Below are 13,919 nucleotides of genomic sequence, written 5' to 3'. Positions count from 1 at the left end.
TTCAAGTTTTGGAGTATAGTTTTGTTTGTTGACTCCGCTTGACCGTTCCCACTAGGGTGGTAAGGTGTTGACAAGATCTTTTTAATTTTGTGGTCTTCGAGAAACTTACTTACCTTGCTACCGATGGATTGCTTCCCATTGTAGCAAGCGATTTAGGCCGGTATCTCGAATCGGCGTATTATATAATCTCAGATGAAGTCGATGAACTCTTTCTCCCGAACCTTTTCAAATGCCTGAGCTTCGACCCTTTTGGAGAAATAATCGATCATGAGTAGTATGTATTGGGCTTTATCGGGCGCCCATGGCAAGGGACCGACGATGTCCATCTCCCATTTCATAAACGGCCATGGCGATAGGACTGGGTGAAGCATTTACCCTGGTTGATAAATCATCTGGGCGTGCCTTTGGCATTCGTTACATTTCTGAACAAAGTCTTCCGCATCCTTCTCCATCTCATTCCAGTAATAACCGGCTTTGATCAATTTCTGAACCAGGGATTTCGCTCCCGAATAGTTTCCACAAGTACCCTCGTGTACTTCTCTCATGGCATAGTTGGTCTCAACCGGACCCAACCACCTAGCTAGTGGCCTAAAAAAAGATCTTCTGTACAATTTTCCCTCGACCAAGATAAACCTGGCAGCTTTAGTACGTAGGGCAATTGACTCCTTGGGATCCAATGGAAATTTTCCTTTCTCCAGGCAATCTATGTATTTGTTTCTCCAGTCCCAAGTCTAGCTTGTCGAGTTTACCTCGGCGTGACCTTCTTCTACCACCGAGTTCATCAACTGTACCACTGCTCCGGTGTCGAATTCATCGGAGTCTACTGACAACCCCAAATTGGCCAATGCATCGGCCTCGTTATTTTGATCCCGAGGTACGTGCTGTAAAGTCCATTCCTTGAATTTGTGTAATGTCATGTGCAACTTATCCAAGTATCTCCGCATCCGTTCCTCTTTTACTTCAAACGCTGTTGACTTGGTTGATGACAAGGAGGGAGTCACATTTGGCCTCGATCACTTCGACCCCCAGGCCCTTAGCCAGTTCTAGACCTGCAATCATAGCCTCATATTCGGATTCGTTGTTAGTCAATTTTACAATTCTAACAGACTTCCTTATTACGTTACCCACAGGTAGTTTAATACGATGCACAACTCGGACCCCTTCGTGTTGGAAGCATCGCCCGTGAATAGGATCCAGATCCCTGAGCTAGTCCTCAAAGTGAGCAGTAATTCCTACTCAACCTCGGGGATCAAGGCCGTTGTAAAGTCGGCCACGAAGTCCTCCAAAATTTGAGATTTTATGGCGGTCCGGGGTTTGTACTTGACATCGTATCCGCTAATTTCTACGCCCGAGAGCTTGAGTTTGTGCATAACATTCCTCAGCGGGTACGAGGTCACGACACATATGGGGTGACATTGAAAGTACGATTTTAATTTCCTAGAAGCGCTTAATAAGGGGAGCGCTAATTTTTCTAAGTGTGGATACCTTGTTTCGGCATCACCTAGGGTTCTACTAATATAATAAATATAAAATTGCATACCTTCTTCCTCCCGAACTAGGACACCACTTACCGCTACCTCGGAAACCGCCAAATAGAGGTATAGTTGTTCATCCGCCTTCGGGGTGTGCAATAAGGGAAGGCTCGATAGGTATCGCTTGAGTTCTTCTAAAGCTCGCTGGCACTCCGGGGTCCAAGAAGTCGTTGTTCTTTTTAAATAATGAGAAAAATCAGTGGCTCTTATCTGACGATCTCGAAATAAACCAGCCCAATGTGGCTATCCGCCCGATCAGTCTTTGTACTGCCTTAACGTTGTCAACTACGATGATATCTTCTATTGATTTTATTTTGTCCAGTTTGATCTTTATTCCCCGGTTAGATACCATAAACCCGAGGAACTTGCCCGAGCTAACACCGAGGGAACACTTCTCCGGGTTTAGCTTCATGTTGTACTTCCTCAATACGTCGAAGGTTTTCTACAAATATTTCAAATAGTCCTCTTCTCGGTGGGACTTAACCAACATATTGTCAATATAAACCTCCATTGATTTCCCTATTTGTTCTCTGAACATCCGGTTAACTAGGCGTTGGTACGTGGTACCAATGTTCTTTAGCCCAAATGACATCAGGTTATAATAGTAGGTGCCGAATTTGGTTATGAAAGAAGTATTTTCTTGATTGCCCGGGTCCATCTGAATTTGGTTGTACCCGGAATAAGCGTCGAGAAAACTTAATATCTCGTTTCCAGCTGTCGCATCGATAATTCGATCGATGTAAATGAATCCTTCGGACACGCCTTGTTTAGATCATTCGATCGATGTAATTTGGTTGTACCTATTCTCTTGTTTGACCGGATGACACTTTGGATCCAGGCTCAATTTGTTAGTTGTTACGTCCAGTGGGATCCTTGTCATATCTAAATAGGACCAGACAAAATAATCGACATTAGCTTTAAGAAAATCAATAAGTTTTTTCTTGAGCTCGAGAGTTAGTCCCGTGCCCAGGTATACCTTTCGATCCAGTAGGTGCTCGATCAGTATAACTTGCTCCAATTCCTCGACTATTTACTTAGTGGCATCGATGTCATCGGGTGCTATAAAAGATCCCGGGACGCCGTAATCACCCTCTTCGTCCGCTATGTGCCCCTCCTATTTTTCAGGCCCGGTTGAGGTCAGGATCATTGATTGCTATTTGGTTTCTTTTTCTTCGGCCAGTTCCCTACTTTTTGATGTAGAAACCGTAGGCTTCAGGATTACTTCATCGACAATGAACATCTCCTTTGCGGTCGGGTGTTCCCAGTAGACTGTTTTGACTCCTCCCAGAGTGGGAAATTTCAATGCCTGATGTAAGGTTGAAGTCACCGCTCTCATGTTGTGAACCCATAGCCTTCCGAACAAGGCATTGTACCTCATATCCCCCTCGATCATGTAGAACTTAGTTTCCTGGGTGGTCCCGGCAGTGTTTACCGGTAAAGTTATCTCACCATTCGTTGTCTCGCACGCCATATTGAATCCATTCAACAGCCAGACTGCCAGTATGATTTGGTCCAACAATCCCAGTTGTTCAACGACCCTCCATCGGATGATGTTGTCCAAGCTACTCGGATCAATTAACACACGTTTAACTCGATATTTATTGATAAGTACGAATATTACCAGTGCATCGTTGTGAGGCTGGATAACTGTCACGACCCCAATTTCCCTCTATAGGATGTTGTGATGGCACCTAGTCTCTACGACTAGGTAAGCCTAGTATTTAATAATAACTTGATAGAAATAATTAACAAAATACTAAAACAAGTCTGATAAACTAATATAATCTCCTAAAATATAATCTCAACAATACACTCCCCAAAACTGGTGGAACTGAGTCATAAGCTCTACAGAGTAAGCTAAAATGTATACTACATCACTGTCTAAATGAAAAATACAACAAGAGTAAAGGTAAAGGAAGGTGACTCCGAGGCCTGCGGACGCCGAGCAGACATACCTTGAAGTCTCCGTAAGCATCTAACAGTCGATCACTAACGTCCTCCACGAGCAGACGTACATGGATCTGCACAAAAAATGTGCAAAAGTGTAGTATGAGTATACCACAACAGTATCTACTAAGTATCAAACCTAACATCGGTAGAGTAGTGACGAGGCTAGGTCAAGACACCTACTAGGATATAAATAAATAGTATGAAAACATAATAAGGATAAATAATGGAAAGCGGAGAAATAGCTGATACGAAACAAGTTAATAGCATAAACTAACACGGGAATTGTAAGCATGGAAATAACATAAAGAAATTGATTAAAGAGAACCACAATGATCATATACGGACAATGACTGATAGAACAAGGAAGAACAAAATAACAAGAAGTGTTTTCACCGACACTCTTTGCAACATGAGATAAACACCAAGAATCACAACGAGATACCGCCTTGTGTACAATAAGAATCACAACCGAGGTACCGCCTCATGTATATATATCAAGACTCACAACCGAGGTACCGCGCCGTATTCACAATTCTCAATCTCAATCACAATCTTTTCTTATACCGCAGAGTGAGCCTTACATTTAAATAGGTTTTGAAAACATGATATATCACAACTTGCCAACAATCAACAATATCAATATTTCCATACAACAATAGCCCATGGCTCTACCACAACGTGTACAAGAATATCAACAATAACAATGAATGTAAAGTTCTCAACAAGAAAGATATCTCTACAATAATCAATTTCGTCTCAAGTGATACGACTTTCACAACTTCAACACCAATAACTCAACAATAAGAAATAATATATAACCATGATATTAAGCAAGGATAGCTCACAATGGAAGAGATAACGTGTAACAATGACTTCAATAACGGAAATCAACAATGAAAGAGATAACATGAACAATAACTTCAAATAATGATAATCAACAATGAAAGAGGTAACATGAACAATAAAAGAGGCAACAAGTTCAACTAAAGCACGAGAGCAATTTATACAAGTGTTAACAAAGTCATTTAAGGCATGTAAGGATAGACTAATCCATATGTATGTAATACTCGCAACCGACGATTATGTGTCAAAATAGTCAAGACCTTCTTGTTGTCTATACCCTTTGACAACAAGTCTTGCCTTGTACTTGTTAATAGTACCATTATTTTTTATTTTCCTCTTGAAAATTCATTTGGAACCTAAAAGTTGTTCCCTGGAGAAAGATCAATCAATTCCCAAGTATGCTTGTTTAATATGGATTCTATTTCACCATTAACTGCCTCTTTTCAAAATGGTGATTCCGAAGAAAATATAACTTCTTTAAATGTTCGAGGCTCATTTTCCAATAAGAGACAGAAAATGTAGACGTTCTTTATCATTTACTACGTCTTGGATCCTCCTCGTTAGATTTACTTTCTTTTGTTCCTTTCCGAGGTAGTTTGGATCATTCACCAATCAACTCACATTCCTTTTTATACGGATATATATTTTCAAAGAATTCAGCATTATCTGATTCTATCACCGTATTATTATGAATGTCGAGATTTTCTGATTTATATACCATAAATCGATATGATACTATTGGTTGCATATCCTAAAACACAATTAACGATTTTCGGTTCTATCTTTACCCTTTTGGGTTTAGGAACTTGCACTTTTGCTAAATATCTCCACACTTTAAAATAATTCAACTTGGACTTTCTTCCTTTCTATCTTTCATATGGAATAGATTATGTTTCGCTATGGGGCACTCGGTTAAATTTTGGGTTAGCCGTAAGGATGGCTTCCCCCCACAAGTTCTGTGGTAAAGCAGAACTTATCAACAAAGCATTCATCATCTCCTTTAATAATCGATTCTTTCTTTCTGCAATCCCATTAGATTGAGGCATATAAGAGGTCATTGTTTGATGAATAATTTCATATTCTAAACATATCTCTTCAAAGGGAGATTCAATTCACCATCCCTACTACTTTATAGAGCCAATAACAGGAATTGTTATTTGTGTCACAACAAAGTCAGAAATAATAAATAGTGAAGTTTTTTATCTTTAAACCGAGTAATATCTGACACAACCCGAATTAATAAGCGATGAAGTCTTTAATCTTCAAACCGAGTAATATCTGACACAACCAGAATTAATAAAATGACGAAGTTTTTACTCTTCAAACCGATTAAAAAGTCGGAGTAGAAAATTAATTAGATTTTAATATCCAAAATGAGTAGAAAGTCACTCAGACTTTAATATCCGAAAATAAGAAGAACGTCACTACGATTAATTTAATCTCAAAGATCGAGTAGAAAATCACGCATCTTTTAATCTCGAAACATAGTAGAAAATCACGAAAATTTTAGTCTCCAAATGGGAGTAGAAAATCATGGGAATTTTAATTTTCTTTTCAAATGGTTTTTCAACTTAACCATTATAACACTTAAATAGTTTGATCTTTTACTCTAATCAAACATGCATATGCACACCTGTATATATTATATTCATGATCTCAAGAATATTTTCAAATATTAATGTAAGAAAAAATTCATATCTTATAATCTCGAAAATAATTTTTTCACATAATTTCAAACATAATACCAAAGATATATACCAACTCATCAAATTATGGCATGCATATATGACATATTTGATATCATCAAACAAGCATCTATCCTAATAAATCACATAGGATAGAAAAATTAAAGAACGGATAGAGTTAAAAAAAAAAAAAGAAAAAAAAGTGGAACCTGATTTTTTTTCCCCATTTCAATCTGAACCCTTCACTGCTTTGCTCTCACAGTGACCCGATTTCTGCCTTTTCTTCCATCGGTATCCTTCGCTTTGAAGAATAATTAAGTAGAATCTCGTAGGATTCTTCTCACAAATCCCATTCGCTTATGATATTCTCTCTTGTTAACAACACAAGGATTTGAATGGGCTCTTACTAAATTCTGATCAATCACGCTAATTGGTGATCTCATATTAATTGTTGATGGATCAGTAGCCCGCCGCATTTCCCAAACACAGATTGTCGATGTGCGCTTTCGCCGTTAAACTGGTTGTTCTTACTTTGAAACCATTTCCTCTTGAAAGGAAAGTTATTTGGTTAATGTTTAAGTATAATCATCGTTCTGAAATATGCCCTTTTTTTTAAGTGATGACACTCCAATGCTTCACCGTAACGCCGGTTGCAGTGATTGCAAAAGTTCCTTGAACGCCAGGCGCCAACTAAAGAAAGCAGCGGATCAGAACGGAGTTTATACCCTTCGCACATTGCATTCTCAGTGTTTCCATTGGAAAATGGTTAAGTACAGAGATTATTGCAATTTACTTTCTCTTTCATTATATCAAAATGAAACGTTGGCAGTTGTTTTGACTCCAGAAAAACAAGAGAGCAACTTCAATAACATTGCTTGTTCAATCATCACAAAAAAAAAGATTTCCGCTCCGGTTCTTTTCTCTATCAATCATCCGAAAATTAAATTCCTTAAGATCGTTGGAAAAACTGTTTTTCAAAACTAGAAAATCAGAAAAATAGAATTTAGAACAGAAAATGCAAACATAATTCCGAGCCACACTGTTGCCTAATGTATATGGATTAATTATTCTCAGGATAAAACATAATAATTATTCTGTGATAGCGGTGAGATGAAGAGGTGCAATTCAAAACGTGCCTCTTCTATTTCTCATTTACACCTTCAAAATCTAACAAGAACGTGGAATGAAGTGTGATGACACATTGAGGAAAAATGAGTTTGCGGATGAGAATAACTGCAAACAAGAAATAGATGGTGCCTACTGCATCTCTTTCCTATAGATTCGGTCATTTGTGTATGAGTACGGTGTTCTGATGAAAGAAGAGAGTCAGAAGAATGAAAAGAAAAAATGAAAAATGAAAAAGTAAAGAGATTTTGAAGGGTGGGTCGGGTAATTAATGGTAGGTCTTCGGGTAGTAAAATTGGAGGTGGGTTACTCATTTCTGAGCTTGCCACGTGTCATTCTAAATTAAGGGCAAATTTGTGTGATAGTATAATGATAGGAGTATAATTGAATAGATACTCAAATATTTAAACTATTTCGAATAATACAAGGATATATTTGACCCTCTTCCGTTTAGAAAATTATGTTTCAAATTAAGGTATAATTGATTGATTGAATTAGAAAATTATGTTATGCTATATAGACCACTTGATGATTTCTTGAAATCCAATTTTACCGATATATTCAAACCCATTCTACTTTTTCTCATCAACATAATTCGAGTTACTAGTCTCCAAAGTCATACATCATGAGCAGAATGCGTCAACTTCAGTTTCCATTCCAAATGTAAAACTCAAGTTTCACACACTAATTATTACACTTGTATTCACTAACAGGGAAGAGCAAAGGAATAAATACACTGACGGGAGAAAAAATAAAAACAATAATAGCATTATACAACATTCTACTCTTTTGTATGAAATCCACATGAAGCGGGTCACCTGCCACCTCCATTGGCAGTCTCTATATCTATTTCTCTTCAAACTCAACATCAATAATATCTGGTTCAGACTTTGAACGAGTAGTACCTCGACTGCCTCTAGAAAAGAAGTCCCCTCCTTTTGGCTGCCACACAATATTTCCACAGCTAGCACAGCGAACTGTTGAATTCTTATTACCGATAAATTGCCTCCTACAAGCTGGGCACTGACCCTGCACAGATAAGTTAAGAAGCGTGATAACCGGCTCACAGCTGCAAACTGGTCATCATAGATTTTCTCACAATAGCTCATAAACTCAAAAGATTAAAATTCAAGAGTGTGCCAATTATCTGTATGTAGTGGAGGAAGACATAGGAACCGCAATGTAGCACTTCCTCCATATAAGGTAAGTGCAAACTGTTTCTATAAGAAAATCCCACTTATTGTGTTCTTCTGCTATAAGACTTTTCCCTTGTAAAACATTCAAAATGAACAAATACAGTTAAATGATGGTAACACATTATTCTAAGAAAATGAATATACAAATAGCATTATCAGATATTGAAGAGATACTCATCGTACTACACATGGCAGTATAAAAGTTTGAAGTAAAATGAAAAGACTTTTAATTGTTTTAGGCCGAACACCTAGAGAGCCCCTCAAACTTGGCACTATTTGTCAGTTAGACATTTTAAAATTCGTAGTGACCATTTGAACACCTCACCTTGACACAAGCGTGTCTTTTGAACACCGGTGTCCATAAGATCGAGTGCGTGAAACACACTTGCTACTGACATGTCAAGTGAACCATTCACTGAATGGCACTTCATTTGAAAGAAATTAAATTGACACATTAACTAGAAAAATAGAAGAAATACCATTAATAGAAAACAAAGACAATCATCCTCTCCACCCCCAGAGTCAGACTGTCCACCGTCCCTTTCTTTTTGCTTCTTCCCCAGAAAACAACCCCCTCCCAGCTTGAATAAACAGTATCTATTGAGATTTTCTTGTGAGTTTTGGCTGTCCTCTCTTTTCCTATAATATTATGCTTTGAATTTCCCCTTCCCTCTATCTTCTTGTCAGTTTTGGCGGTTAGTTTTCTACTGCAGTTTGTAGTTTATGCTATAGTGTTTGTACTGAAAAGATATATATGCTTTGGATTGGATCTTTCTATTTCACCATGTGCCGCCAATGAATACTTGCTAGCTATTGTTTCATTATTCCATTGCAGTTTCCAGAAGACAGTCCCATTTTAACTTTCAGAATCAAATTAATTAACTTTTGGAATCAACTAGGGCTGTCAAATTTGGCCCAAGCCCAAATGACCCGCCCAACCCGCCCAAGGTTGGACTAGTTATTGACCCGTCCATTTATTGAACTCAGTACATCTTGACCCAACCCATCTCAACCCTTTAAAGTTGGGCTGAATTTTAGCCAAATTGATACATGAGTAACTTTGCCAAAATATCTTAGACATAACCTTTTATTTTTGTTAGACATGTTACATATGACCATAACAAAAGAAGAAAAAAAATCTTATTTAGTAATTATATAATTCATAAGAAAACAACACATATTAATTAAAGATTGGTAAAAGTTGGGCGGGTTGGTGCTATGGCCCAAATTTTAGCCCATCTCAGCCCAAGTAACTTTTGGACGGGTTGGCCTGCCCATTTATTGACTCAACCCATTTTGACCCGCCCAAAATTGATCCAACCCGCCCATTTGACACCCCTAGAATCAACTTAATCAACCTTAGGGCTTTGTTGCGGCTATGGTGTTTGGAGTAGTGGTGGAGTGATAGTATTGATATTTCACAAGTTGGAGTCTATGAAAGAAGATAAATAGGGAGGGTTCAGGGAAGAAGATGACATTGGGGTGGGGAGGGAGGGGCAAGAAAAATAATGAGAAAATTTAGTTTAAAAAGAGGTATAAAGTCATGTTTACGTGCTTAAGCTCAGAGTGATACACATGATGGACACATCAGCGTCTTGTATCCACGAGACACGCTTCTGTCAACTAAAGGTGTTCAATTGGCCATGGTTGAAGATGGTGTGTCTAACCGACAATGGTGCCAAGTTTGAGGTGCTATTTAGGTATTTGGTCTTTGTTTAATAAAAAAAGACCTTGCATTTATTATCAATAGAACTGCGATACTAAAAAATGATGAACAAACAGTGATACACATGATTGTGTTTGCTTGCATTATTGAACAAATTTTAGTTATTAATTTATGATGGTTTGAAAGACAATCTTGAAAAGAGTGAAAAAGTTGCAATAGGAAGTTAGAGAAAGCATCCCATATTCTTCCCCTTATCAATTGCTGGACCAATACCGCCAAAACGCTTGTTTTACAGCAATGAAATTAACCGAAAATAAAAAGAAAAATAAAAGGCATAAACATCAAATCAGGTTTATATAATACTTTGAATAAGAGACATCATGCCAGGCTTATTAGTAATGCCATCAGATCGACAATTAGCTTAAGATGCAACTATCAAAAGAAATATAGTGTCCAAGCTTAAGAGGCAACTATCAAAAGAAATATGGTGTCCACGCCACAGATTCATTTAAAATTTTACTTTACTTAAGAGTCTTGCTCCCAAACAGGCCCTCAAACTTGGCCTCAGCTGGCAAGTATGCCCTCCAACTTTGGGTGCACAAGTAGGCACCTCAACTTGTCTATTTCAAAAGAGACTAGTAATTAATCCCTTTCATAACATTTGACCAATTGTAACTTCTTGATTTCAATAGTTGAGCATTTAGCGCAGACTCTGAATAAGTAAGAATTGAAAATTTGATTTAAGTTTTAAATTAGTTTAAGTTAGTCCATATTTTGACTTTTTATTGACTCCTTTCAAAAGAGTCCATTCATCCTAATTAGCAGTTCTAGCTCCGTATCAAGGTCACGATCGATATCGTCACTAGCATCAAGATCGTCATTAGCATCAAGATTGTCACTATCATCAATACCGTCACTATCATCAATATCGATCTCATCAAGAAGAACCACTTGGTCAGTTGAACATTCTAACTTACAAAATGATCATCTAGACACATCCAAAATTTATGTGCCACGTCAGCATTTGCGTTTACGTGTTTAACTTTATTAAAGTTGAGGTGCCTACTTGTGCAAACCCAAAGTTGGAGGACATACTTGCCAGCTGAGGCCAAGTTTGAGGGCCTGTTTATGTATTATGCCTATTATTATTATTATTATTTGAGTAGTGGGATCAATCAGTAATTTTACTAATACTCGGTCGAAACAGCAGTTGAATTCACATCAATTACTTCTAACCATAAGGGTATTGAGAAACAAAGTTACCTTGATGACTAGATTGTTGGCAACAGCTCCAATAAGAAGAGGTCCAGCAAACGGTAGAACCCATGTGGCAATTATCAGAATTCGAAACAGCCAACCAGACAGAGCAAACCAGAGGAAGAATATTGTCTGTAAACAGACACATTAGACGGGATTTAGAGCAAGATAACATACTTGCATTTAGAACAAGATAACTTCTAAGATGTCATGATATGTTGAAATAAAGCTCCTAGAAGCTTCAGGAACATATGACTACCATAAAATATAGAACAGAAATTATCCAAGCTCACGATGATAACATCTCTAGAGGTATATCTGCCAATAAACGATAGCCCAAGAGAGCAAAATTGGAGAATGATGTGTAACCGGTTAGTATGAGCAGAATGCAATTGCACACCAACTCAGAGCAATTTTACTAATGATTTTTGCAACAGAATTGTGACATTCAGAGATGTACTCTAAACTAGCAACAGCATTTGCAATAATTGGAGGGGTATATGTAAAGGCTAAAATATACTAAAATTGATCAAGCAGGTGCAGCACATTGAGAACAAAATATTCAGCTTTATACCAATATTACTACTTGCAGTTAATGAACTTTTATGACAGAATAGACCTATGATCCTTGTCCACCTCATAGATGATAGAACAAATGGACTTTAACTCATCAATTTCCTCGGTGCAACTTGCAAACTTCTCTAACTTTTCGTAAGAAATCAACGCCATGTGGTTTAAGGTATTTAAGTACCATGCTACATGTTCACATGGCATGTGTCCTCAAAAACCAAGTAACACTTACAGCAGCACTTCTTCCCAGCGGGGTATCCATAAAATCACTCAACTGCTTCCTGTACTGCAGCGGCAAAACAGAAAGCAGAAAAACCAATTAGCATGAAGATGACGGGCAGGAGGCAGACAAAAATCCATAGAAAACTCTGATAACATCAACTTAAATCAATTAACTAATTGTGTAATACGTTTAAGTCGAAATAGAAAACCTAATTAGCATGAAACTAACTCATGGAATGGAAATGGATTTATCTAATCGTAGAAACCAGAAACATGATTGGCATGAAGCAGACTCCGGAATGGAAGTGACAATCCTTAACTACTTTACAGCACTAAATATAAATCAATGAACTAATTGAAAGATATTATATTATAGTATCTAACATGTTAAAAATCAAAACCAAAGTTCTTATGTTCTGTCCGATAAGTTCCAGTATTCAAAGACCTATATCTGAATCCACAGTTAATTGGGGAAATTCTAGGCAATCATTCCCTAATAGTAGATTGTCTCCTTCAACAAAAATGACTTTCTAATTCAGAATTTAATATTGGCATACAATTAAATTGATATTTGAAATGTTTAATATAGAGGCAATAGGCAACAAACCCTGGGCCAATTTCTAGTGAAATCGAGAGAGAAGGTACGCCATTTGTGAGTAATCTCAAAATCACGGTCAAGCTCTCGGGCACGGTCAGCAGCAGACTGTGCAACAGCAGATAGCCGGCGGGAAACAGCATACCTCCTATCGATACGCTCCGCAGTTTTCTTTGTTTCAAAAACGAACTGCTCGAAACCATCGTTGGCACTCCGCCACGCGTCTCTCCACGCTTCGCCAGATTTGACGCGCCTCGCGAATCCATCAAAGTCGCTGCGCCTGAAGGCATGTATATGGCGAATAGGGACTACATGTACTGGGTTGCGAATACGGAAGAGATGTTGGGTTTTAGAGGGTTGTAAAGGATGCCATGGCAGGCATATCGCCATAACCGCAAAACCTGAACTTCTTTTCTGGAAGCCCGAGAAAGGTAGGCGATTGAACTTCTGGCGTACAAAAGTTTGGCGAAATTTCAAGTTGGCCCCTTTCTTTACCACGTCTGGTAAAGTGGTCCACGTGCCATTCCCAATCCTCAATAGTTTTATTATGATCTTGTTATAAACTTAACGGAGAGAAGTACAATTTTTATGCATTAATATACACAATATAAACATTTTCTCGTTAGCTCCAACACTCATAATATCACAAATTTTAAAATTTAGTCACGCACTTCACTAACTCCGAAATAAGAGAGGTTCAAAGTTAAAAACTATTTAGAAAAAACTATCCTCTATAACTCCTCAAAATTTTAATAGCCCATATTTTTTACTATTGATATGAAATGGCTCTTCGGCCCAAATATATTGCATCTAGTAGCCCGAAATATCTATTTTGTATATTTTTTGTATAGTGACAGTCTATTTTGTATATTTTTTGTATAGTAACAGTCTATTTTGCATAGTGACAGTCTATTTTGTATAATGACAGTCTATTGTATATAAATTGTATAGTGACAGTCTATTTAGTAGTATATTTTTGTATAGTGACAGTTTATTTTGTATAGTGACAGTCTATTTTGTATATTTTTTGTATAATGACATTCTATTTTTGTATATATTTTGTATAGTGACACTTTATTGTATATAAATTGTATAATAACACTCTATTTTGTATAATTTTTGTATAGTGACAGTCTATTTTGTATATATTTTAACTTTATGCATAGTTATCTCCTCTTATCTTCCTTTCATTGAGAGACCAGTCACCGGTGTCCATGGCCTCACAGTCGCCAAAAATGGTAATAAGATCGCCGGAGTTTTAAATTTTCAGCCAAAGAT

The 13,919-nt window shown here is 37.4% G+C and overlaps 1 protein-coding gene across 2 annotated transcripts; it reads right to left on the bottom strand.

Moving 5' to 3' along the window:
• Positions 1-7,761: 7,761 nt before the first annotated feature.
• On the bottom strand, positions 7,762-13,162 carry LOC107829787 (uncharacterized). 2 transcript variants are annotated; one of them, XR_012706516.1, is made up of 4 exons: positions 12,654-13,158; positions 12,057-12,110; positions 11,137-11,386; positions 7,762-10,548 (listed from the first exon to the last, which is right to left on the bottom strand). XR_012706516.1 is itself a non-coding variant. In XM_016657254.2 (4 exons), exons 1-4 carry the CDS (start codon positions 13,029-13,031, stop codon positions 7,982-7,984), a joined length of 741 nt encoding a protein of 246 aa, XP_016512740.1. In that variant the 5' UTR covers positions 13,032-13,162; the 3' UTR covers positions 7,762-7,981. The 2 variants fall into 2 exon arrangements, 1 of the variants encoding a protein (XP_016512740.1); XM_016657254.2 differs by having other exon boundaries at positions 7,762-8,164; positions 11,261-11,386; positions 12,654-13,162.
• Between the last annotated feature and the right edge of the window lie 757 nt (positions 13,163-13,919).

Source organism: Nicotiana tabacum, chromosome 24 (assembly GCF_000715075.1).
Source record: "Nicotiana tabacum cultivar K326 chromosome 24, ASM71507v2, whole genome shotgun sequence".
Lineage (NCBI taxonomy): Eukaryota > Viridiplantae > Streptophyta > Magnoliopsida > Solanales > Solanaceae > Nicotiana > Nicotiana tabacum.
Note: the sequence above shows the minus strand (reverse complement) of the source record. Positions and strands in the feature narration are given on the sequence as shown.